Source organism: Prionailurus viverrinus, chromosome E1 (assembly GCF_022837055.1).
Source record: "Prionailurus viverrinus isolate Anna chromosome E1, UM_Priviv_1.0, whole genome shotgun sequence".
In the NCBI taxonomy this organism is placed as follows: domain Eukaryota; kingdom Metazoa; phylum Chordata; class Mammalia; order Carnivora; family Felidae; genus Prionailurus; species Prionailurus viverrinus.
The window spans coordinates 49,640,743-49,666,522 of record NC_062574.1 but is presented as its reverse complement, the minus strand read 5'-3'; the positions used below and the strand labels follow the sequence as shown (position 1 = coordinate 49,666,522).

Genomic DNA, 25,780 nt, shown 5'->3' with positions numbered 1-25,780 from the left:
GACTGGGCCATATTCATCTTTGTTTACCCTATAGCTCTCAGTGTTTTACAGATTCATCCATCTGTTCATCCACCCATCCTTCTATCCACCCATCCGTCTACCCATCCATCCACCCACTCAACCAACCATCCATCCATCCATCCATCCATCCATCCATCCACCCACTCAACCAACCATCCATCCATCCATCCATCCATCCATCCATCCATCCATCCATCCATCCATCCACACATCCAACCACTCATCCATCTAGCCATCTAATCATCCATCCACCCATCCTCCCATCCACCCATCCTCCCATCCACCTATCTGTCCACCCACTCATCCATCCATCCATCCAAACACCCATCCACTCATCATTCCACCCACCTATCCACTCATTCACCAGCTCCTGCTTTGTCCCAAGCATCCTGCCACAAGCTGAAGGTACAGCGGTGGAAAGGACAGTCAATCCATGAACTCATGTAGCTTGGTATTAAGGGGAGGTACAGACTAAACACAAATAAATTCAATAATTCAGGATTGCATCTGTGCTATAGTAGGCACAAATAATGGATTGCTAGAGGGATTACAGGTAAGAGGCAGGAACAGAAGCCAAATCTGAGATGAATAGGGTGTGTCCAACGGGGAGGTAGGGGGGCTTTCCTTTGTGAGGAGGTAACATTTGGGCTGAAACCTAAAAGGTTAGAAGAAGGAAGGCTTGGCAAGAATGGGAAGCAGCCTGTGGGAAGGCTCTGACGTAGCAAAGAGCCCGGCACTTTCAAGAAGCTGAAAGCAACCCCGTGTGCCTGGAGTATGTGAACAGGGACAAGAGTAGTCCAGAGAGTCCCCTAGTGAGTCGGTTGACGAAGGAGCAGGTGAATCCACGAAGCGTCAGCCGACTGTGTGGTTCTGTTCGCAGGAAAATGCTGAGCTGTTCAGAGCAGATACGACGAGCCAGTCCTGGAAAGACTACATCGACTACATTGACGACATGGTCCTGGACGAATTTGACCATTTCATCCGCAAATCTCTGAATTACCTAATGGACAACATGGTCACGGATGTGAGTTATAAACATAAGATACACATACATCTGTGCTGTACTTACGGTATTTTAACTGTAGAGCAAGGTCTACTTTGCAATCTATAGTTTGCATAGACCAGGCTATCACGTTACAAGTAAACAGACCTTAAAACCTGCGTAGGGGGAACTCCTCACCCTGGACTTGAAACTGAGATTCCTGCATGCCAGGACCCTCTTCAGGCCCCAGCACTCAGGGCATCTGGTCACCGTACATCCGCCAGGCCCTGCCTTGCCGCTAGGTGAGGGAAAGCAGGCACCGCTGGCCCCCTAGTCTTACGGATTGGGCAGGGCGTACCCTCCTGTCGGCAACATCAGCTACCAACCGACTCAACCCTCCGCGGGGCGGGCGGGAGTGTAAAGCAGGTCGGCAAAGAGGACGTGCTGGTTGATTTCATCCCCGAATGTTCTCCATCGTTTTCCCCGTGGGCCAGCCCTCCCCGAGCCATGTCTTTTTCATTACAGTAGTTCCCAAATGCTATCAAATATGCTAGTAGGGCAAGATCAACGATCCCCCGGCCCACCCAGTGCACCCACTGGAAAAGACAGTGGGAAGGACAGCGAGGCGCCCTCGGACCAGCTGCAGAGATGGATGGTTCATGCTTGAGCCCAGCACGTACGTCTCAAAGGCCGGGTGTCACCAGACAGTCGCAGACCCAAAATTCTGTTGATGGATCGTCATCGTTACTACCGACTCTAAGGTTCACCAAGCAACCCACAGTGATGCAAAATGTCAGCAAGTTCTGTAATTTATAGTTAGTCACCATCAAAACCATGACGATCCCCTGATGACAAAATGTCCTTCTCCAAAAGTCCCAGGGAGTCCCCATATTTACACGCGGCCCAGCAGCAAGAGCAGAGCCCTGAGTCAGAGGCTTTAGAAAAGCCTGGTCATCTGAGTTGGTGGCAACTGACCTTTTGTGCCGGTTAGCAATTCACTTAAACGCCAGTAGACGCCATCCATTGGTTGTATTGGGTTCTCAAGTCAATCGCCCACAGGGCCATCGTGGGACTGTGTTTAGAAGAACACTAGCAGCCGTGGAGTGGATTTCATGGCCACCCGTGGGCCTTGGCCCATCCTGGGAGCATCGCTGGTGTGGGGCTAACCTCCATCGGGTCACCTTACAAATGAGGCCATCACCCATAGCCATGCAGCCTCGCAAGGGGGATCCAGGAACAGACAGGGTTGCGGTGCACACGTGCTTTATGAACGGGAAGCCCAGTGGCTGGCTGTCCTTGCTGGGGCACAGCTGAGGCCGACCCACCTGGTGGCTGGTATTCCACAGCAGGTGTTTTAGTTGCTTCGCTAATTGGCCACAAGGCAATTTTGCCATGAAAGATAAAAGAGGGACATTAAAAAGGCCCCCATGAAAGAGGACAAAACTAATCATATTAATAATTTCTTCTGGGGCGCCTGGGTGGTTCAGTCAGTTGAGCGTCCGGCTTTGGCTCAGGTCATGATCTCACGGTCTGTGAGTTTGAGCCCCGCATCGGGCTCTGTGCTGATGGCTCAGAGCCTGGAGCCTGCTTTGGATTCTGTGTGTGTGTGTGTGTGTATGTGTGTGTGTGTGTGTGTGTGTGTGTGTGTGTGTGTCTGTCTGTCTGTCTCTCTCTCTCTCTCTCTCTCTCTGCCCCTACCACACTCATGCTTTGTCTCTCTCTCTCTCTCTCAAAAATAAAATCATTAAATAAATAAATAAATAAATAAATAAATTTCTTCCTTCATTTAAGAGAGGTATCCGTTTTCCAAATACTAGGGTGCCAATTGGTAACTGATGGTATTTGCCCCGTGAAAGCGTCTCCGCTGACGTGTCCCCTTGGCACACCGTCACATGTAGGTTGATAGGCACCCAGCGTTCTGCAGGAAATACGGGAAAATGCTGATGCCGTCGCGCGTCGTAACTGAGTTTCTAGGAGAGTGGAGCGTGCAACCTGGCTTTACCCAGCCTTGTTTCACACTCCCAGGAAGTTCACCACCGTGTTTTCCATCACGCTGACACCCGCGGTTGACCTCCCCTGGCACCCACGGCGAGGGCTAGCCGAGGTTTATATCGTGTGATAAAAACGCAGACACCTCTGAGAACAAACCACCAACGGGCTATTTTTTTTTTTTTAATCTTTTATGGCAAAGCTGTTCGACCATCAATGAGTTCTGTGGCAAAGGTGCTTCACCGCACAACTACCTAGAGCCAGGGGCCTCCAGAGGCAGGAGGGCTGTGCTTTCTGGAGCGCAGCGAAGCCCGTCCTGCCCAGCTGGGACCCCCCCACCCCCAGCCCACCATGCACTGTGGGCCACTCACACTCACCGGCCACCACTCCCACGCTTCATGCGTTACTGTCTTACTTAGTCCCCATAATAACCTCAAGAGACGGGGACAGTTGGCGTCTCTGTTCTATACAAGATTATCCTCATTTTATGGTTTTGGGGAGCCTGGGAGGCCACGCAGCTGGTGAGCGACAGATACAGGCTTGGCAGTGAGGCAGTGGGGGGTCCCCTGCTCCAGCCTGCTCTGGGCCCTGCAGCTCAAAGGGCCCGGGAAGGCGTGCTCCCCCAAGTGCTCCCGGCCGGCCCGGGGCAGCCCTGTGGTGCCCGGAGGGAACACTGGGACCTTGGGAGCGGTTCATCCGAGCTCGAGGTACTGAGCCCGGGACCATCTCTTCCAGGGGAGCGTGGCACCGCTGTTTGAGGTCCTCATGCAGCTGGACGAGGACGGGCTGGTCTTCAATCCGTCCCTGGAGTTGGGCCCCGACTATGGCTTCCTGATGCTGATTGAGGGCCTGATCAACGACATCTACACTGCAGCCAAGCTCATCCCCCGGCTGGCCAAGAACCGAATGAGCTACAAGGTCAGTCCGGGCCTCACCCGGCCCCACCTTCCTCCCCTGCAGAGGCTCCTACGGCTCCCCTGTTCCGGTCACCTCCCCGACGCGCCCCCACCCCACCAAGTTGGCAAGAGTGTGCTCTTACCCCGCGGGCTGGTAGTTTGCTCCCTTCTGGAGGTTAACCCTGTGAGTCCCTCAGTACTCGGGCATCTGGACCAACACGCTTCCCTGGCTCGCACATCCTCGGACCCTCGATGCATTAAACACCTGGAAACAAGACCCAGTCAGAGCGGATTCTCCAGACACAAAAAGGCATAGGAAGTTAGGCTCCCCCTGGAGGGAGGTCTGAGGACGTGTCTGTCAGAGCGTTGTCTGTATAACAGGGAAACCCCAACTGGAAAAGACCTAAATGCCCTCCAAGAAGGGAGCTCTCCAGTAGATTCCAGTAGATTCGGGCCCATCCGCACAAGGACAGCCAGCTGAGTCCCAAACATGAGCCAGGGGTGGAAAGAGGCTGGTGACAGGTCGTTAAGTGCTCATCAAGTTGTGGCACAACGCGTAGAATACGATTTCATCCGTCGACACAAACAAAAGTCTGTATTTCTGTGGATACACTCCGAACTGTTAAGAGTGCTTACCTCTGGAAACAGGATGGGGTTAAGGATGGGGGACGGTGAGGGGTCGGGGCGGGACAGGGGGTGCAAGGTTGTTTTTTATTTCATATACGTGAGCACCGCTTGAAGTTTGGTAACGGGCATGAATTCTTTGCAATAACAGATATTTACAACAAGAAGCTCTGTACTGTTAGGGAGGAAGGCGTGTGTGCACACGTGCGTGTGTGTGTGCCTGTGTGTGAGCGTGTGTGCCCGTGCACGCGTGCGGTGAGGTGGGTACACAGAGGAGATAACTGGCAAGGTCAAGGGCGGCTTCCCAGAGGAGCTGAGTGTGCACGGAGTCTTGAAGGGTGAGGAGGGGATTTCCAGGCTGACGGTATCGGGCAAAGAAGACGGCCTGAGGATTTCTGAGCCACAGGAAGGGGACGAGCCCGGCCCAAGTGCACACGGCAAGCACACAGAGCCCAGAATAGAGTCTGTCACCAGACATTCGCTCAGGTATGGACGTGGGACCCCGTGAGCTCCGGAGTCTGGCAGGATGCGAGTCTGGAGCTCCTGCAGCCTCCGTGGGGCTCTGAGGGGATTCATTTGCTGAGGAAGCCACACGTGGAGGAGGACAGAGCAAAGTAAGACAAGGATCCTACTGATCATGCCACGCCCCAGGCCTTGCACCCCCCCCACACACACCGGTCTCATTCCTACCTGTGGGATCTTAGTTTACGGAGGTGACTGAGCGGCGATGCGGAGAGGCCGGTGCCGTTGAGAGGAAAGTTAGTGCTGCTCACAGTTCCCATAGAAACGGGAGGCCTTGGGGCGCCTGGGTGGCGCAGTCGGTTAAGCGTCCGACTTCAGCCAGGTCACGATCTCGCGGTCCGTGGGTTCGAGCCCCGCGTCGGGCTCTGGGCTGATGGCTCGGAGCCTGGAGCCTGTTTCCGATTCTGTGTCTCCGTCTCTCTCTGCCCCTCCCCCGTTCATGCTCTGTCTCTCTCTGTCCCAAAAATAAATAAACGTTGAAAAAAAAAATCTTTAAAAAAAAAAAAAAAGAAACGGGAGGCTGGCGGGCCCCGCGGGGTGGCAGAGATCCAAGCAGGTGCAGTCGGGAGGCAGAAGCAGGAATGAGGAAGAGAGCCCAGGCCAGAGACTTTTGTGGGGTTTCTGCAGGAGAGGCAAGGCTGGTGAGGGAAACAGCTCAGAACTGGCCAGTTTGCACTGACGTCAGTGACTCTGAGGCCCAGGGGTCACCTCGGTTACCTGGTACCTGACCCTGGGGCACTTAGGATAGGAGGAGCGTTGGCTTGGGATAAAGGAGGTGGTGGGGGCGGGGGGAGGGGGGTGTCTAGACCCAGGGCTGGATGGTTTGCATATGAAGGGTGTGCTCCCTGCTCCTGAGCCCTTAGTCTCGCTCAGAATTGGCTCGTCCCCAGGAGGGTGGTGTCTCCCCAGCCAGCAAGGTTTCTTAAGACGTCAGTGAATCTTGGGGCGCCTGGGCGGCTCCGTCAGTTAAGCGTCCGACTTCAGCTCAGGTCACGATCTCACCATTTGTGGGTTCGCGCCCCGCGTCAGACTCTGTGCTGACAGTTTGGAGCCTGGAACCCGCTTTGGATTCTGTGTCTCCCTCTCTCTCTGCCCCTCCCCGGCTCATTTTCTGTCTCTGTCTCAAAAATAAATATGAAAAAAGTTTTTTAGAAGATGTCAGCGAATCTTAAGACACGAAGATAAAACCCGTAATTAACACACACCCTCCACCTTGAGATTCTCCAGGTCCGTGGGTCCGTGAATTCTCCTGCTGCTTAAACCAACTTGGGTTGGGTTTTCTGTCGCTTGAAACGCAGAAGATTCTGTCCAGAACAGGCCTCCCCTGGTGCCCGCTCTAGCCATCGTGGTGGACTCCTTTTAGTTCCTCAGACGGCCACTTCCTTCCAGCACAGGGCCTTTGCTTGTGCCTCGCTGCTTCTCTTGGTTTTTGCCCTCCCCCCCACCCCCCCCATCCAGCAGGGGTCAGAACAACGGTCACTTCCACAGGGAGCGTTCCCCCCACCTCCTCCCGGGTGAACGTTAGGGCAAGTCTCAGGGTCTGGGATTCTTTGGTGAACGTCTGACTCCGCCCCTGGACCCTCCGTGCGAGCCCTGTCTAGATCCCCCGTGCCCACCCCCTCGTGTGGCGCACAGCAGGTGCACGGCGCGGATGAATCAGTGTGTGAGTCACCCTGGGGTCCGCCAGACAAAAGTCACGTTCGACGTGATCTCCTCACGGGCGAACATTGCAAGTGGTCAGATTTCTCTTTCCCACCGTGAGAGGTTAGCAACGCTCCCGCCGGCAGGGAGCTTCCTTGCAGGGCGGAGAGATGACCTCCACGCCGTGACCCCCGGCAAAACCGCTCACAGGTCTGCTTGTCTCCTGCCCGCTCCCAGGCGGACCTCGAGGACATGTCGGACCTCATAGAGACGAGGGAGGAGTTGTCCAACCTGGTCCTCAGCGCCATGAAGGAGGCCGAGGAGTACCAGGACTCCTTCGAGAGGTACTCCTACCTGTGGATGGACGACCCCCAGGAGTTCATGAAGAACTTCCTCATCTACGGGCGGGCGGCCACCCTGGACGATTTGGACACCCGGGCCGAGGAGGCCCTCCCCAAGACGCCACCCACCCTCGCCCAGTTCCAACAGCAGGTGCGCGTGAGCCTCGCCCCCTGGGATCACCCCCCCCCCGCCGCCCGCCGCACACCCCAGGGAGGGAGGTCACTGGGCTCCATTCAAACCTCCGGTGAAAGGTTTCAAAATGCGGGTTTTATTATTATTCGGGTCTGGTGACTCCAACCGAGCAGGAGATGATCGCCATGGAAGAGTCTGTGACTCACTGGTTCCAGGAGGAGGAGGCAGGCCTCGCCCCGCAGGGCCACGGGGGCAGCACTGGGGGGCAGCACTGGGGTCGGTTCGGAGGCAGAGGGACAGAGGGGAAGGCGTGATTCACAGCCTGGAAGGAATATTCGGGAGAGGCAGGGCAAGGGGACCTAGGATCAGCTAGTGGGAATCACGTCAGTGGATTCCGCGGTGTAGGGCTGGTGCCTCGTTGTGGGGACCAGGCCCTGGGGTGCTGAGGACAGGGGAATGTTGGCCCCGAGGGCGAAGAGGGTGGTTGGGGAGTGGGTTCTGGGTTGGTTGGTATAAGAAAGACGCTCCCTGGGGAGAGGCCTTCCCTGGGAATTTGCCAGCCTTGGGAGGGACCGTCCCACCAGGCTCAGCAAGGCTGCAGGTGCCAGAGCAGAAAGACGGAACGTGAGAAAAACCATTAATACGCAAACTTCTACCTGTTGCCCACGCGCGGTGACGGGGAGTCGCCCGTGAGCAGCAGTGACCCGCCCCCAGGGGAGACGCGCACCAGGGCCGATGCCGCCGCACGGGGTGGGGGCGGCTGGCGGAGCGTGAGAGCCCCGAGAATGGAACGCCGCGCGAAGAGGGCCAAGTGTAGGGTGCCCCGAGCCTGCCCTGACCGCGTTCACCTGTTGGCTTCTGGCCTGTCCTGCAGAGGCCGTGCTGGCCTTGCCCGATGGCGTCCCTTTCCGACAGGTTGCCTGAGCTGGGGACGGCCACTGGGCTGCGGGGAACCCGGGGCTGCTGGGACGGGAAGCCGTGCCCCGCAGGGGGGTGGGGGCCGCCCGCGTGCTGTGCCGCCGCCTCCCGCGGCCGCCCGACTGAGCCGTGGCCCCGCTTTCCAGATCGATTCCTACGAGAAGCTGTACGAGGAGGTGTCCAAGTGTGAGAACACCAAGGTGTTCAACGGCTGGCTGCAGTGTGACTGCCGCCCCTTCAAGCAGGCTCTGCTCAACATCATCAAGCGCTGGGGTTTCATGTTCAAGCGTCACCTGAGCGAACACGTCGTCAACAGGTGGGCACCGGGACCCCGCGGCCCATCCCCCGCCACCCTGCAGAGGGCCGTGTCCCTGGAGAGCCGGACAGACAGGCTTCCGTGGTGCGGGTGGGCGCTCCTCCGGGCCACGGGGCGGCTGGAGGTCAGGCTTAGAGGCCAGTGGGCCCCCAGCAAGGGGTGGGGGTGGGGGTCCCAGCGGAAAGGTGTCACCGGCTGTGAAGGGACACCCTGTGCTTCGTTCGACACCTGTTTATTGAGCACGCACGGTCTGCAGCCTGGAGGGTGGGGCAGAGCAGGCTGATGTGTCACCAGGGGACCGGCCCCACGAGACCAGAGGCGGCAGTCAGGGCCTTGAGGGCACGGTGCCGGGAGGGACTATGGGAGGGCTGAGCTCTGCCCAGGAGGCCAGTCTGAGTGGGGCTGGTAAGGCGTAGGGTGAGGGTCAAGGTGGTGTCGGGGGGCGGACAGGAGCTCTGCCTTGCTCAGCACGGCCCCGCAGCACAATGGGGGAGCCCTCGCGGCTGGCCGCCGCCTCCGATGGGCCTCACCCTCCCCGTGGAGGGGGGCGCCTGTCACCGGGCCCTCTCTTTCAACAGCCTGGCTGACCTAGAGGCCTTCATGAAAGTTGCCAGGATGGGCTTGACAAAGCCCCTCAAGGAGGGGGATTATGATGGTCTCGTGGAGGTGATGGGGCATCTGATGAAGGTCAAGGAGAGGCAGGTGGCCACCGACAACATGTTTGAGCCCCTGAAGCAAACCATCGAGCTGCTCAAGACCTACGGGGAGGAGATGCCGGAGGAGACGCATGTCAAGCTGCAGGTAGACAGTGGCCAGGTGCCGCGCCGTGCAGGGAAGAGGGGAGGAGGGCGTCCAGGGAAGAGGGGAGGGAGGCCGCCCAGTGCTGGGCAGGGTGGGGGGAGGAGGGTGTGCAGGGAAGAGGGGAGGGAGGCCGCCCAGTGCTGGGCAGGGTGGGGGGAGGAGGGTGTGCAGGGAAGAGGGGAGGAGGGCGTCCAGGGAAGAGGGGAGGGAGGCCGCCCAGTGCTGGGCAGGGTGGGGGGAGGAGGGTGTGCAGGGAAGAGGGGAGGAGTGCCTCCAGGGAAGAGGGGAGGGAGGCTGCCCACTGCTGGGGGCCTTGCAGTGGGGGTGCAGGCTGTCTGAACAGGGACAAGGCCTCACGCGGGACCTGCACGATAAACCTCCCCTCTGGATTCAGGAACCCCGTGGAATGTCCCCACAGAGGAAGGGACACTGAGGCGGCCTCCAGGGTGGGGCCAGTGGGGCCTCCCTTTAACTGTTGGATTAAAAATGCCCCTGTACCCCACACCTGCCCCCCAGGACGGGTCCGCCCTGGGTGTGGGGGACAGCGGATGGAGAGCGGGGTCAGCGGAGGCCCCGCAGAGGTGAGGGGCAGGGCTGTGAGGCCGAGGCAGGGCCGGCTTCCTCCTGGAGGGACACAGGGGTGGCTGCTCTGGGAACTGCCCAGCCCGGAAGGCCCCGGGTCAGCCGGGCTCTCCCCGTGGCAGGGCAGGGTGGAAGGGGGAGGGCCTCAGCATCTTACGATTAGAAGTCCGATAGTTGCTCAGGGGTGGAGAACTTTGAAAATACAAAAATCCATCTGATCGTTAAAGCCGTGCTCAAACTAGCAAGATTCTAGAAATGGGGAGAAGGTTAGTGGTTGCCCACGGACGGGCTGGGGGCAGATACAGAGACCACGTAGGACGAGTTCTTCCCGGCAAAGGACAGTTCCGTGTGTGCGCGCCGAGGATGTGGTCACAGGGACCTAGACGTGGGTTCAGATCGCTTAGGACGACACACGCTCCCGCACAAATCGCGTGCACACTCGTGCGCCGGTGGAATCGGGTTAACGCGGGGTGAAAGCGGACGAGGTCTGCCACCCGGTTCCCGGAAACGCGCCGATGCTGGTTTCCTGGGGTGGGGGTCGCACCGCAGCCGTTTGAGGTGCCAGCCCCGGGGGGAGGCCGGGGGAGGCACACAGGAGTCTCTACTCCTTTGGCGATTCCCCGTGGGTCCGTCACACTTCGCGATAGGAAGTTTCTTGAAACAACGGAAAAAGGAACGGCCCCTGGGCTCCATCTGCCGCAGGAGCTGCCCGAGCAGTGGACAAACACCAAGAAGCTGGCCATCCAGGTGAAGCAGAACGTGGCGCCCCTCCAGGCCAACGAGGTCAACATCCTGAGACGGAAGTGCCAGCAGTTCGAGGTGGTGCCATCCCGGGGGGCCGGGCCCGCACCCTCCACGTGGCCGGGCTGGGGAGGGTGACGCGGCTGCTCCTCCCTTAGCTCAAGCAGCACGAGTTCAGGGAGAAGTTCCGGCAAGAAGCGCCGTTCACCTTCACGGACCCCGACCCCTACAAGTCCCTGAATAAGGTACGTCGGTCGAGGCCCCGGTGCCTCTCGGCCGTTCCTCAGGCTGTCACTCGTGGGCGTCCAGGGACGCGGCCTCGAGGGGCCTGGCCTCGGGGCTGTGCGTGTGCGCAGGTGTCCCCACGGACCCCGAGTCCCGTGCCCGAGCCTCTCACCACGTCCCCCTCCGTCTCCGCTGTTTCATCCGGGGCCGGCGTCCAACGTGCAAATTCCACGGGGCTGGGCCTGACCACCCACTCGGGCTCGGGTCCCGCGGCCTCCCACGGGGGAGCGTGTGGGGCACTCAGGACTTAGCGCAAGAGACCCCAAGTGCATGTGACCTTCAGGGTCACCCGTGCGTGCTCTCCCCCAGCCTCTGCTCTTCCCACGCAGCTTCGGGGCTGCCATTCCCCAAGATGGTCCCCAAAATGGTCCCCGTTCTGCAGGGTCACGTCCCCGAGCCCAGTGGGGAGGCGCTCAGCGTCTCCTGGAGCCTGAGGGGCCTGGGCTGATTCTGCAGGGGGATCCGCGTGAGCTTGTCTAGTAACTGGGTGTGTGCGTGCGAAAGGCCTCTTGGAGCCGCCCACACGCACGCACGGGGAGCCCACCTTCACGCCCGCGCAGACAACGCGCGTACTCGACACGGAAGCGCCCACTCTCGCTCTCCTGGTTTGGGGTGACTCTTGCCTTCCTCCTCTTGCCTAGGCTTCCGTCATATTGAAAGCAATCACGCATTACCTACGTAATGCTTAATAAGGTAAAAAATAAAATAAAATAGAGCGTGAAAATTGGGAAAGCCTGGAAGTCTCAGGAAGTTCGCATAGAGTCCGTTCACTCCTTGAGCCTAAACCGCCTTCCCGCACGATCAGAAGCAGCGGGCGTCTGAAGGCAGGAGGGGAGGGTAGCGACCGTTGCCCCATGGTCGGCGTGTGGGGCTGGGACACAGCAGGGTGCTGGCGGCGACCCCGAGAAGGTGCCCCGGGACGTGGCAGAGGGCGAGAGGGAGGCCGGCACTGAGTGCCAACGGTGCTGTTGACCCCCTCCCTCACTGCCCCCCCCCCCCCCAGCAACAAAAGAGCATCGCGTCCATGGAGAGCATCATGGACTCCCTGTGCAAGTCCGGGAGCCTGTTCGAAGTCACGGTCCCGGACTATAAGCAGCTCAAAGCTTGTCACAAGGAGGTCCGCCTGCTGAAGGAGCTCTGGGACATGGTCGTCATGGTGAGGCGGATGGCAGGCCCCAGGTGTGGACGGGGCAGGCCAGCGCCACGGGGACCCGAGGACGGGGCGGCGGGGGGACGGGTGGCTCTGCACCGGCCGCAGCCCAGCACCCGGGTGTCGGGGGGAGGGGGCTCTGCACCCCCACTGCACCCCAGCGCCCAGACGAGGTGCTCCCGCCATCCTCCTGCTGCTCGGATGCGACGGCGTGGCCGACGCAGGCACCCCCTCTCGAAGGGTAGCGCACGAGCGCCTGGGGGCTCCTGCCGCCTCTCCTCCCAGCTCCCCCGTTTGCAGAGACGCGTGAGCCTTCTCTCTCATTCTCGGGATCGAACTTGAGGATCTTTGTCAAATCCTCCTCCCCTGCGAGAGGGAAAACCATCACGCCTTTATACGGAGCCGAATCTGCTCCGCGAGCTAATCTGGGGAGAACTGCTCTCCCGGCGTGACGCAGGGCCCCCCGTACGGAAGCGCCCTCTGTCTCCTCGTTTAGTTCCTCTGTCAGGATGGCAGAGGTCAATGTTGAAGATGACCGCACTGAGCCCACGCGGTGCTCACACAGGGGGAGGCGTCTCTGGAGTCACAGGCTCTCTTACGACCGCTCCTAACGAGAGCGGACGCATACTTACTTTCCACACTTAGCCGAACTCGAGTCTCTTACGTCGGAAGGCCATCCCAGCAGGCAGCGGTAAAGCCAGAGAGGACGGGTGGCCGCACTTCCCCTCGACAAACACCACTCAGCACAGACTAGAGCCTATGTTGCCCGGGAGGGAACAGTAAGCGTTTACAGCCAGAGTATTTCAGGGACAGCTCTCCAGACCGAACTGGCCAGGACGCTTGTAGGAAAACAGGATAGAGAATAAGCTTAAACCTGCCAGAAAGAGCCACTGATGTGGTTGAGGTTTGCCTCCGAGCATAGCTTCCAGGCAGGTTTCTTGTAAACACCCCCACCTCTCTCTCGTTCGGTAACAAGTACTCTTGTCCCGCCCGGGCCTCCCTGCCTCAAGCGCCTGTGCCGATAATCTCGTCCCTTCGATCCCAGCTACGCATCCCCGTTTTCAGCCCATCCCAGACCCAGAAGATCTGTGGTCTTCTGTCGTCACTGTTGGTAGGGTTTTTCCCAGGGGAACATTCTGTGTCTTCCGGTTTCTTCTAACACGTTGCCACCAGTCAGTATAAGCCAGGTTACTCTGCACTAACAAACAGCCCTGAAAGACAGCTCTGTGTAGTTAACAGCAAAAGCGTATTTCTCTTCCGTGCCGAATCCACGCGCTGGTTCCCAGCAGCCCTGGGGCGGCTCAGAGATCCGGGCTAGGTAGCCACACGCGTGTCTGTGATTGCCAAGGCGACAGAACTCGGAGTTGAGCACTGGCGGTGAAGTGCCTCTGCCCCCGAGTGCCAGGCATCACTCACGTTTTCCTGGTCGAAGCACGTCGGGTGGTCCTGTTAAGTAGAGGGGCCTTTGGGTTAAGAGTCCGACTTCGGCTCAGGTCTTGATCTCAAGGTCCGTGTGTTCGAGCCCCGCGTCGGGCTCTGTGCTGACGGCTCGGAGCCTGGAGCCTGCTTCGGATTCTGTGTCTCCCTCTCTCTCTCTCCCTTTCCCCCCCGCTTGCCCTCTGTCTCTCATTCTCTCAAAAATAAACAAACATTAAAAAAAAAAAACTATAAAAAAAATAGAGCAATAACACCCACCATAGGACACTGCCCAAATCTGTCTTAACTGCCGACTTCTAAGTTGTATCCGTACAACTCGTCTCCCTGCCCCGGCCGCCGCCACCCTTGTATCTGTCCACCTGACCACCCTCGCTGTTCCCCGGGGGGCCACGGCAGGAAGGTAACCCGGCCGTCTTCCCGAACCTTCAGTGAGCTGTCCCCACCTCAGGTGAACACCAGCATCGACAACTGGAAGACCACCAAGTGGAAACATATTAACGTCGAACAGATGGACACAGACTGTAAGAAGTTTGCCAAGGACGTGAGGTCCCTGGACAAGGAGATAAAAGCTTGGGATGCCTTCGTGGGGCTGGACAACATGGTGAAGAACACCATCACGTCCCTGCGTGCCGTCAGCGAGCTGCAGAACCCCGCCATCCGGGACCGCCACTGGCACCAGCTCATGCAGGCCACCCAGGTAGTGCGCTCGGCGGCCGGCTGGCCCGACGCGGGCGAAGCCGGGCCTGGGCAAGGCCGGCTTCGGGCACCTGTGACCTGGACCGGTCACACGGGGGTGGGGGGGGGGTGGGGCTCTGCGCGCAGAGGGCCCCCGTGCTGCGTGCAGCGCTCTGCTGTGGCCGTCTGGGAATTCCTAATAATTTTTTTAACAAAGGGCCCCATCATTTTCATTTTGCACCGGGCCCCGCGAATCCGGCAGTCGGTTTCGGTTGTAAGTTGGCTGTCCACAGGGTTCCGGAAGTTCGGCTCGGATGAACAGCTCTCCTGGCTTCCCCGTGCACCCCGGGACCACAGAGCCCTAGCGTCCTAATTTTCCCAGGGGTGTCCCCCAGTCGGGGGGCTGTTATTGGCATCGACATCCGCAGGAGGCAGATAGGAACAGTTCCCACCGTCTGCAAGCATTGAACAAAACTATATTGGACAGCTACTCTGCAGAGGCCCCACAGCGGTGCCCAGGATAGAGGTGGGGGGGGGGGGGATACACAGCCTCTGTTCCCTGTTCTCGCAGGGAAGCGAGAGGAGGATAGCACGAGCCATCATATTCGGGATCCCCGAGTGGGATTTTCAGCAGCGATTCTGAGTTTAGAGGAGGCATCCTCTCCGAGGGCAGGAAAGGACAGAAAAGGCTTCGGGAGCAGGTGGGGTGTGGCTTGAGCCTTGGGAGAAAGACACACAAGACAACCAGAAAGGCTGTCTGGAGTACTTGGGTGCTGAGACCACAGCTTTTCCAGGCCACTGGCCAGCAGCTTCATATGCCCACCCAGGCGCCCCGGGAGAGACCCCTGGCCGGCGACCAACAGGCACCTAAGACGCCCCAGCCGGGGACTTAGTGAAACCCCAGCAGCTATTTTCCCAAATGTGATCGGGAGACGCTCCGTTCTATCAGTTGGTTAAGCCAGTTTCCAGAGGGGGCTCAGAAGCGGTGTCGGGAAATGTGCGTGGGATGGCGAGAATGAAGGAGAGGGCGTGTGGAAGGGGTTTGAGGACTGGGTGGCACAAGGCCAGCACCTGATTCTGTCACTAGAGCAACAGTGCCCAAAAACAATGGCGAGTAACGTCAATAGCATTGATCCCTGAACAGGTGCGTTAGCGTCCTGGGGCTCCTACAGCCAAGAACCACACACCGGGGGCTTCCAACCCCAGAAACGTGTTCTTTCGTGGCTCTGTGGCCGGAAGTCTGAAATCAGGGTGTGGGCAGGGGTCCCTCCCTCTGAAGGCTCCTGGGGACAGTCCTTCGCTGCCTCTTCCAGCTTGTGGTGGCCCCAGGCGTTCCTTGGCTTGTGGCTGCCTCCCGCGTCCCACCAATCTCCGTCTCTGTGACCACATGGCTTTCTTCTGCATTTCAAAGCCCTCTCCTCTCCTCTCCTCTCCTCCTCTCCTCTCTCTTATAAGGATGCCTGGGTTTAGGTGCCACACAGATAATCCAGGATGATCTCATCTCAAGATCCTTAACATCTACAAAGACCCTATTTCCAAATGAGGTCCTATTCTGAGGTCTGGGTGGACACGAACTTGGGAGACCCTTCAGACCACTACAGGTGGGATCTGCTCTTACACAGTTTTACTGGGAGCAAAGGCCACTCACCCAAGTCACGGAGCCCGTCAACGGTGGCACAGAGCTCCCGCTCGCTCCCCCCCTGCAGCCCGGATTACTTGCTCACCTGCCTCTCTCCACAAGGCACAGAGATGTCTGTCCCGTGCTAAAGGACCTGATGCGGAACGTGTCTCTCCCCCCACCCCACCCCCCAGGTGAAATTCGAAATGTCAGACGAGACCACCCTGGCAGATTTACTACAGTTAAACCTCCACAAATACGAGGACGAGGTCCGGAACATCGTGGACAAGGCTGTGAAAGAGTCGGGGATGGAAAAGGTATTTTTTTTTTTGTTTTTGTCAAAAGCAATGTTGTTCGTATGGGATGATGCTGAACCTGACCCACCAGCCCACCGCCTACAAGCATGGGGTCCAGCGGCCACTTAACACAAAAACAAAAGCTTGGTGGGCTTTCTTTTAACCGACGCCCCCCAGATACTTCCAGAATTTATTACTGAGGAAAGGATCCCACCCCTCCACCCCACTCCTCCACCCCGGCTATACTTCTGTCTCCTGTGCGCAATGGTGACGCTTTTTTTTTTTAATGTTTTATTGATTTTTGAGAGAGACAGAGACAGAGTGCGAGTGGGGGAGGGGCAGAGAGCGAGGGAGACACAGAATCAGAAGCAGGCTCCAGGCTCTGAGCCATCAGCACAGAGCCCGACACGGGGCTCGAACCCACGAACCGTGAGATCGTGACCTGAGCCGAAGTCGGACGCTCAACCGACGGAGCCACCCAGGCGCCCCAACAATGGTAGCACATTTAAAACTGCCCCGAGCTCTCTCCTCTCATGGAGCACCCTTGTTTGTGGCTTTGGAGGAGAGGTGGAAGGAGGGAAGGCAGGAGGGCTGGCCACTGGCTGGCTGGGGCGGTCCCGGGACACAGGGACACTGGGGAGGATTCCCTCTGCGGTTCAAACCTGTCTCCTCGCCTGCTTGGCGAGTGTCAGTTGTCGCGTTTTGGCTTTCTCTGAGCCATAATTCACATGCTGTCGCACTCACCCATGTAACGCGTACAACTCAGTGGCTTTTGTCTCTCCATAGACGTGGGCAAGCATCACGTGGTAGAATTATTCCACGTTGGGACATTTCTGTCAACTCAAAAAGAAAGCCACGCCCTCTAGAAACCCCCCCACCTTCCTGTACATCCCTGTCCCTCGTCTAAGCCACCACGAACCCACCGTCCCCATGGATTCGCCCATCCCGCCGTCTCGTATGAACGGGGTCACGCAACGTACGGCCTTTTCCGACTGGCTGCTTTCACGTGGCGTGATGTCTTCAAGGTCCATCCGTGTGGGAGCGTATGTCCGAACTTCATTCCTTTTTATGGCCCAACGGCCTGCCGATGACCTGTTCGTTTTGCCTGTCTGTTCGTCTGTTGACGGACAGTTGGGTTGTTTCCCCCTCTTGGCGGCTGTCAGTGTTGCTGGCGTGAACGTGTCGGTCTTCTCAAAGCAGGGCTTCGTCCCGTGTTCCAGAGAACTCCGGGTCCTTCTCGGCCCCTCCTGCCAGCCGCTGAGGGAGCCCGTTTCTGTGTCCCCTGGAAGGTTCTGAAAGCCCTGGACAGCACCTGGTCCACCATGGAGTTTGAGCACGAGCCGCACCCGCGCACGGGCACCATGATGCTGAAGTCGGACGAGGTGCTGGTGGAGACACTGGAGGACAACCAGGTCCAGCTGCAGAACCTGATGATGTCCAAGTACCTGTCCCACTTCCTGAAGGAGGTGACGAGCTGGCAGCAGAAGCTGTCCACGGCGGACTCCGTCATCTCCATTTGGTTTGAGGTCCAGAGAACCTGGAGCCACCTGGAGAGCATCTTCATCGGCTCAGAAGACATCCGCGCCCAGCTGCCGGAGGACTCCAGGCGCTTCGACGGCATTGACCTGCAGTTCAAGGCGAGCACAGCCTTCTCCCTCCTCCCGGGCTTTTGCGGGAAGGGCTCTGCGGAGAAAACGCGGCTACTGACGCCCTGCGGGGCGGGGGGGTCCCGTCTCTTCCCAGGCCCTGATGGAGGAGGCGGTGAAAACGCCCAACGTGGTGGAGGCCACCAACAAACCCGGCCTCTATGACAAACTCGAGAATCTGAAGAAGAGGTGGGTCCCCACGCCTGTCCGGGTGAGAGGCGTCCTGGCTGCAGGGACCTGAGCCATCAGCCCGCGCCCCGCCCCCTCCCCGGGCCAGGACAGAGCAAACTCCCCTTCCTGGGGGCTCGTGCTCCCGGCCACAGGGCGCCACGCCGGCCACGCAGCACGTGTCCGGCCTCAGAGGAACGCCCGCGGCGTGTCAGGTCGGAAGGTCTGAATGAAACGGGCTGCGAGCCGGGCGTCTCCGGGGCTGTCAGCCCAGCGCGGACGGGCTGGGCTGGGCTGGGCTGGAGGAGGCCTTCCCAGGACTGGGCCTCAACAGCCCCCTTTCCTGCCCCCTCCTAGCCTGGCCGTGTGCGAAAAGGCCTTGGCGGAATATTTAGAGACCAAAAGACTGGCTTTCCCGAGGTTCTACTTTGTCTCCTCGGCTGACCTCCTGGACATTCTCTCCAACGGAAACAACCCCGTGGAGGTAGGCAGGCCCCGGGCGGCCCCGTGCTCGTCCCCTCGGCAGCCCTGGCTGGGGTGGAGGCGTGTGGGTGCACGTCACCTCCACAAGGCCGTCCGCGCCAGAAACTGCCGGGGGCCCGGCCGTGACCGCTCACTGGACGCGTCTCAGGTCCTGTCCCATACTTACCGTGCCTCGCTTTCCTCATCTGGAAGATGGGTTGGAGGCCCGGGGCTTGGTGAGCCGCTGCTTCTCAGAGACCCGCCCGCTGGCTGGTCCTAACAGACCCCAGGCCCCGAGAGCCAGGAGGAGAGGTCTCCTTGAGGCCCTGCTGAAAGAGAAAAGGGGTAACTAACTAGGCAGGTGGGGGAAACGACTATATTTCACTATACTTTCCTTGAATCGTGAAGTCACGGGACGGCACGGGGTGGCCCAGGGACCCGGCCTTGTCGAGGACACGGAATCTTCCGGAACAGACCTTTGTCTCTCAGTGCCGGCTCCCGCCTCAGAGCCCTCCGCTGTGCCCTTGGTTGGTCACACGTGTTTGGTCATCACCGATCAGAGGAGGGGGAGAGAAGCAGGCCACGTGCCCCCCCCCCCCGCACTCCCCCCCCCGGCCCCTGGTTCACCTGACCCAGTGTCTGCCCTGTCCCGCCCCAGGTGGGCCGTCACCTGGCCAAGCTCTTCGACAGCCTGTGCAAGCTGGAGTTCCGCCTCGATGACGACAGGAAGCCTCTCAAAGTTGGCCTGGGCATGCACAGCAAGGAAGACGAGTTCGTTCACTTTGACCAAGAGTGTGACCTCTCGGGGCAGGTGAGCGCCGCGGGCACGTCCGCGCCGGAGGGACAGCGGGGACCTCTGGCAGGGGGTGTCGGCACGGCCACCGGCCCGTGACGGTCTCTCTCTCGAATAAAAGCTTCACCAGCTTCCTTACAGCATTTCCAGAAACACCCCGCCTGCACAGCCTGAAGCGTATCTTGTGAGCCAACAGCCAGAAGAGGAGGGGTGGGGAGGGGAGGTTTCTGACACAGTCCAGCTGTTCAGGGGCTTGTGGGGGGACCGCCTGGAGGGGCCCCGAACAGTCAGATCTAGGGCTTTGACCAGAGAGCTCTCCTCACCTCAGGCGGCCCGTTCCCTTCTCTAGCCTCCCTGAGAGGCCACCTCCTGCCGACAGAAACTTCCGGCAGCCCCTTGTCCACCCCCACCCCCCCCCCACCCCCGTCTCATTGCCCAACTCAGCAACCAAATGGGATTTTGACATCATCCTAAACGAAATGTAGCTCAGAGACAAATTCACTGGGGGAGGAAAGAGGAAGTTCTCAGGGGCGCCTGGGGAGCTCAGTCGGCTACGCATCCGACTTTGGCTCAAGGAAAATCAGGACAAGGTTGGCAGGGCTGGGGCAAGAGCCATCACGGAGGCATGTTCAAACCCGCTTCCCCCCGTTAGCTCCTTACAGACACAGTTGGCCTGCACCGTCTTTAGTCTAAAAGAAAAACCAACCTGATTGTCCTGTTTCCACCCCGCCCCCCACCCCCGCCGCCACCCACCTACCCCACCCCCGCCAGCAGTGGCTACTTGAGGGCTTGTATTTCCAAATACAAAGAAGGCCCCTCTGCAAGTTTGTCCCACGGGACCACCTTGGGTCGTGACACGAGGTACCTGAGGAGCAGCCAGAACATGCCGGGGACCCGAGAGGACAGACACCATGTCTCCCAACATCAGTAGCACCCCAGGGGCCCAGACATAGCCAGTCTTCTAGAATTTTCTCTGGATCCCCTCCCCTGTCTGCCTGGAGATCACATGCACGCTTGAACACCCAGCCCAGTGCGACAAGTCTCCGGGAGGCGGGGGGGGGGGGGGGGGGGAACCACTGGGCTTCCCAAGTGTATTTTGTTAAGCAGGTCATTCTTCCTGCTCTGCAAAAACCTTGACTTTCCTACCCCTGGGGTGACGGCCACTGGTACTTTTTTTTTTTTTTTTTTTAATGACAAAGCGAGTCTTTGGAGCTAGCTGAGCTCAGGGCCCGTGGGGTTAGTGTGGCTCCCGTCCCCAGGTGGAAGTCTGGCTGAACCGAGTGCTTGACCGCATGCGCGCCACGCTCCGACACGAAATTCCAGAAGCCGTGGTGACATACGAGGAAAAGCCGAGGGAGCAGTGGGTCTTTGATTACCCAGCCCAGGTCTGAGGCTCGGGTGGCGGGGGGGTGGCTGTGTTCACCTGCCCCTCGGTCAGTCCAACCGGTAACAGCCTATCTGGCCGGCAGGGACTGTTTTATCAGAAGTGACGCTCACAGCGCGGGTGACGGGGGGGGCCCCCATCTGTTTTCAGATTGCGCTCACGTGCACGCAGATCTGGTGGGCCACCGAGGTGGGCCTGGCGTTCGCGAGGCTGGAGGAAGGCTATGAAAACGCCATCAAAGATTACAACAAAAAGCAGGTGCGTGGTCCCGCGGGTCCCTCCGAAACACCGCCGAGAGATTTCCAGAGGCATCCGCTCTGCGGCTGTGCCCTTGCGGGATTGCCCTACTAATCGGTCGGCCCAAAGCGCTCCAGTCTTGGCAACCCCCAGTGGTTCTGCCCAAAGGAAACCAACCTTTTTAGAAATACGTAACTTTAGGGGCGCCTGGGTGGCTCAGGGGGTTAAGCATCTGACTTCGGCTCAGGTCATGATCTCACAGTTCGTGAGTTCGAGCCGCGCGTCAGGCTCTGTGCTGACAGCTCGGAGCCCGGAGCCTGCTTCCGATTCTGTGTCTCCCTCTGACCGCCCCCCGGCTCACTCCCTCACTCACTCTCTCTCAAGAATAAATATACATTAAAAAAAACTTATTAGAAACGGATAACTTTAATTTTTGGTCTGGAAATCATCAAAGGCTACCGTGAGCCTTTTTTGAAAGATTCTTGGATCTTCTAGTAAAGTTTGATGTTGGAAATATAAAAAAAAAAAAAAATTAATTGATTTAAAATCATTTAAAAAAATAAGCAAATAGAAAGATTCTGGGCTAGGGGTGCCCGGGTGGCCTCTTCGGTTAACCGTCTGACTCTTGCTTTCGACTCAGGTCGTGATCTCACGGTTCGTGGGATCAAGCCACACATGGGGATCTGTGCTGACAGCACAGAGCCTGCTTGGGATTCATTCATTCGTTCATTCATTTCTTCTCTCTCTCTCTCTCTCTCTCTCTCTCTCTCCCCCTCGTCCACAATAAGAAAGCTACCCATAACCCCCCCCACCTGTTGTGCCAACCGTCAACGACTCGTATGTACACTTCTGATCTTTTCACGTGCGTGTGATTGACTTGCACGTAAATAACACACACACTATCTGCAGGGCTTCAAAACCCCCCGTTTTTACTGAATACCCACCATCTCCCCGTGGCGCTAGATTTTTCTCGGGCTACGTCATTTTTAGAGCCTCCGCGGAATTCCATTAGGGGCTGCTCTGCCTCCCCCCCCCCCCCACTTGGGGGATATGAAGAACTTTCTCTGCGCTCCCTGTTTGTAAGCAAAGGCGTGCCAGTCATGCCTACCCTACCGTCCCCCCCCAGCCGTGAGCTCCCAGGGGACCCAGGCAGCCAGGCAGGGCGGGGGGGTGGGCATGGGCAGCACGTGGGGTCCCAGCCGAGGTGCCTCTGCCCCTGCAGATCAGCCAGCTGAACGCACTCATCACCTTGCTCATTGGAACCCTCACTGCCGGCGACAGGATGAAAATCATGACCATCTGTACCGTCGATGTGCACGCGCGGGACGTGGTCGCCAAGATGATCACGGCCAAGGCACGGCCGCTCGGGCAAGGGTCAGGTGTTCGGGGACCCCGGCTCCCCGTTCGTGCCTCTTCCTGGGGAGGCCGCTCTATTCCTGGTGGCAGCCACCTCCCCCTGCGCCTCCCCCCCAACCCCATCCCTCCCTGAGACTCACCCCTGGTGAGCAGTCAATCTGGGGGGAGGGGCTCGCTCGTCAGCAGCATTGGGCTGGGGGGGATGGGGTGGGGTGGGACCCTGCAGGAGGGACGGGGGCCCTTCCCGGGTCAGCTGTGGCTCCCACACTCCCCCCTCCTGCCGCCTCCCTGCAGGTGGAGAGCTCCCAGGCCTTCACCTGGCAGTCACAGCTCCGGCATCGCTGGGACGAGGACAGGAGACACTGCTTTGCCAACATCTGCGACGCCCAAATCCAGTACTCGTATGAATACCTGGGCAACACGCCGAGGCTGGTCATCACCCCGCTCACGGACAGGTGAGGGCACCGGCGCCCGTCGCTTCCCGAGCAACCGGGAAAGGAAACCGCCTGTTTTCTGCGGACCCTTCCCCGTGCTCCCTCGCGCTGTCAGACCCGAATGTCCCCGCCCCCGGCCCCCCGTGGCTGACGGAACCAGGCGCTTGGGTCGGGGAGGCCTGCATTCGGACTCAGTCCTGCCGCCCGGTGGGGACACCCAGCCTCGGGCACCGTGTTCTGGACCCATCACTTCACTAGCCGTGCGGTCTTGGGGGACTGGCTTATCCTCTCTGGGGGCCTGCAGCGGGGGGGGAGGGGGGTGCCATCTTACGAATGAGCTTGTGGAAGAAGGAGCGATTTAATGAGACGAAGCACTCCGACCGGCCAGGAGGTGCTCAGAGCGAGCCCTCCAAGATGGTGAGGTGACTGTCACTGGTTTACTCCGCCCTGCGGTGGGCACAGCGTCTGTGCTGCGTCTGCCCCAGGACGGTGCTGGTTCCTGGGCCGCGTCTTGCGCGCTGGCCAGGCCGGTCCCTGTCCCTCCCTGGCACCCAGCAGGTGCACCATGGGCACGACGAGCTGACCCTACGGTGAGAGGAGAGGGGGCAGCCGTGGGGTCACCGCACTCGGGATGATCAGAGGTCCCTTACAGATGCTACATAACCTTGACCCAGTCCCTTCACCTGATCATGGGCGGAGCCCCTGCCGGCCCCGCCGGGACGGGAAAGACCGAGACCACCAAGGATCTGGGCAGGGCCCTGGGCACCATGGTGTATGTCTTCAACTGCTCCGAGCAAATGGATTATAAGGTGAGCTCCCAGGCCCAGAGGGGGCGGCCAGAGGCCCCCGTGGGGACCACGTACAGCACCCTCCACGCTCCAAGCGTGTTCTAGGCATCTGGACACTGCAGGCCAAACCAGGGGAGGAGAGGCCCCAGGTTCCCGGTCTGCAGAGTCTCTGTACCCAGCAGGCTCAGAGGGCCGTCTTGGCCCTCCCGGGAAGCTAGGGCCTCGTGGATGTGACTAACACGTCTGGAAGAGGCTCCTAGGGTCAGCACGCCCAGCCCCGAATGTCCTGACCCGCCCTAGGAGGGGACCTCCTCCCAGCCTCGGCTCTGAGCTTTCCCCCTGGTGGCTGGGGGCACGTGTGTCGTGGTTCATCCAGCCTGGGGCTTCCGGGTAAAAGCAAGTCCAGGCAGGCTTAGGACCAGAGGCCAGGCCGGGCCCCCGCCAGGCCCTGGACACTGTGCAGAATGGTGTCAGTTTTCTGAGGGTCCTGGGAGAGTGCATACCCTCTTGGAGGCCCCGTAGAGCAGCTTCCAACAGGAGGGCTGGGGGTGGGCCTGAGGCCGGGAGCCTGAGCCTGCGGGGGCCTCCAGTCCCTTCCCCACCCGCATGCGAGCCCCGGGGCCCGACCCTCCTGAGGTGGCACCAGCAACCTCACCAGCAAGGCCACGGTCCACGCCAGCCTCTGTAGTCGGGAGAAGTCAAACCTGAACCCGGACGCCCCAGAAGGAGCGTAACACTCCCTGGAGCCCTCGCAGAATCCCCGAAGACTGCCGATCACCCAGCTGAGGACTGGGGTGCCAGAAGCATCTAGAAGAAACTGACATTCACGCCCCACCAGCCCCTCAGAGAGAAGCCCCGTCCCTTGTGTGCAAGAAGAACATTGCGCGAATGCGCTTGTCTGAACTGTCCAGCTGGGGCAGGGGGTGGCAGGGCAGCCCCCACCCCAGGGACATCACCGGGGCAGGATGGGCTCTCCCCGGCGGCCAGCTCCACGCGGTATTAGCCCCGCCTGAGGCGGGGGCGCCGGCCCTCCGCCTGCCTTCCTCTCCCCAGGGCTCCCTTCTCCCCTCTCACCCTCTCTAGTCCTGCGGCAACATCTACAAGGGCCTGGCCCAGACAGGAGCCTGGGGCTGTTTCGACGAGTTCAACCGAATCTCGGTGGAAGTCTTGTCGGTGATCGCCGTGCAGGTAGGGCCCCGCGGGGCTTAGTGCGCCGCGCAGCGAGGGGTGCTGTGGCACAGAGACGGGTGGTCTCCCCCGGGGCTGTCCCTCGGGTGCCCGGGGTCCGGGCAGGCACACGGAAGCGAAACCAGTGAGCATCGGAGAGAGCGGCGTGTACGTAACCGACCGCAGGTGAGGGGCTGTCGGAGTTTGCTTGGAGGCCGGGGACAGAGTTCTTTGTAACAGGTGTCAGTGCAGGATGCGTTAGAGAGCGGTGCTTGGAGGGGAGGGGGGAATCTGCCCGTGAACTTCGGGAATGCACCACGGGGGGCGCTGGGGACGAGGTGGGGACAGGATGCTCGGGTGGCCACAGCCCTGTGTGCCCACTCCACACTCCTCCAGTGATCCCACACACGCAGGAGGTGAGAACCACGGGGCTCTCTCCGGGGAACTGAGGCCAAGCTGGGGGTCCAGAAGCAACTTTGCATATTCCAAAAGGCCCCGGAGGTCAGGCTGTTGCTGGTGCAGAGGACCCCCACCCCCACCCCCACCCCCGCACAACAGACAGAGAAGCAGACACAGGTCCCCGGAGCCAGGCCTTCCGGCCAGCACACGAGGCTGGGAGGCAGAGCGGGGGGCGCAGAGGGGACCCCGGCCCCCCCTCCGCTCGAGACTCACAACCTGGGCGTGGGGCCCGGTTGAAACTCACTGATCGGACTCCCCAGCTCTGCGCTTGGCAGGGATCGGAACCCTCTGTGTTCAGTGATCGGAACCACCTCCTAACCCACAAGATGGTTTTGAGGGCACAGGCTGGCCCGCAGGATGGGAGGTGAACGTGGGTAGCTGACATCCTCCACTGTTACCCTCCTGACATAGAGCTGTCCCCGAGCCCTGAGCCAGGGGCCGGGAAGGCAAAGAGGGGACGAAGGCCGATGCCTTGGGGTGCCCCCGGCCCCAGTCCACCAGTGCAGCAGCAATTACTGCCCCACCCCCTAAGTCGGTCACTGCACCCCAGAATGTTTTCTGACTCCAATGGACCAGCAGGGACCGGCCCGGGGTGCTAGCTAGAGGCTTCGCGTGGGGTGGGGGGGAGCCCTTCTGCAAGGGAGCCCTGCGCTGCGGGCCAGCCAGGGAGGAAAGGCCAGGACCGAAGGCGGGAACTTTGCGGGGAAGGCGGAGACTCTGAATTCAAGTCCGGGTGGTTGGAAGGTTTTAACCGCGATCGTGGGGCGCCCTCCAGTGGTGGCGCTCGGCCTCGCAGCTGCTCTGCCGGGGCGGAACGTCAAACCCGGCCAAGGACCCTTGAAGTTTAGAGTTCCCCCAGGGCCGGCTTTCTTAAAGACTGTCTGACACAGAGGTGGCTCTGATCAGTGCTCCCACGCG

At 59.8% G+C, this 25,780-nt stretch overlaps 1 protein-coding gene across 2 annotated transcripts in view; it reads left to right on the top strand.

The window, feature by feature from the left end:
- The window catches only part of DNAH17 (dynein axonemal heavy chain 17), a 104,777-nt gene that overhangs the window by 31,271 nt on the left and 47,726 nt on the right, over window positions 1-25,780 (top strand). For both annotated transcript variants that reach the window (XM_047833654.1, XM_047833655.1), the window contains 20 exons: window positions 902-1,045; window positions 3,728-3,910; window positions 6,913-7,167; window positions 8,214-8,383; window positions 8,962-9,184; window positions 10,469-10,585; window positions 10,666-10,752; window positions 11,796-11,948; window positions 13,828-14,076; window positions 15,867-15,989; window positions 17,258-17,605; window positions 17,712-17,803; window positions 18,140-18,266; window positions 18,903-19,055; window positions 20,297-20,422; window positions 20,572-20,679; window positions 21,881-22,012; window positions 22,309-22,469; window positions 23,101-23,257; window positions 24,320-24,424. In XM_047833654.1, the coding sequence (XP_047689610.1) occupies window positions 902-1,045; window positions 3,728-3,910; window positions 6,913-7,167; window positions 8,214-8,383; window positions 8,962-9,184; window positions 10,469-10,585; window positions 10,666-10,752; window positions 11,796-11,948; window positions 13,828-14,076; window positions 15,867-15,989; window positions 17,258-17,605; window positions 17,712-17,803; window positions 18,140-18,266; window positions 18,903-19,055; window positions 20,297-20,422; window positions 20,572-20,679; window positions 21,881-22,012; window positions 22,309-22,469; window positions 23,101-23,257; window positions 24,320-24,424 (3,213 nt within the window). The remainder of the gene's footprint in view (window positions 1-901; window positions 1,046-3,727; window positions 3,911-6,912; window positions 7,168-8,213; window positions 8,384-8,961; window positions 9,185-10,468; window positions 10,586-10,665; window positions 10,753-11,795; window positions 11,949-13,827; window positions 14,077-15,866; window positions 15,990-17,257; window positions 17,606-17,711; window positions 17,804-18,139; window positions 18,267-18,902; window positions 19,056-20,296; window positions 20,423-20,571; window positions 20,680-21,880; window positions 22,013-22,308; window positions 22,470-23,100; window positions 23,258-24,319; window positions 24,425-25,780) is intronic.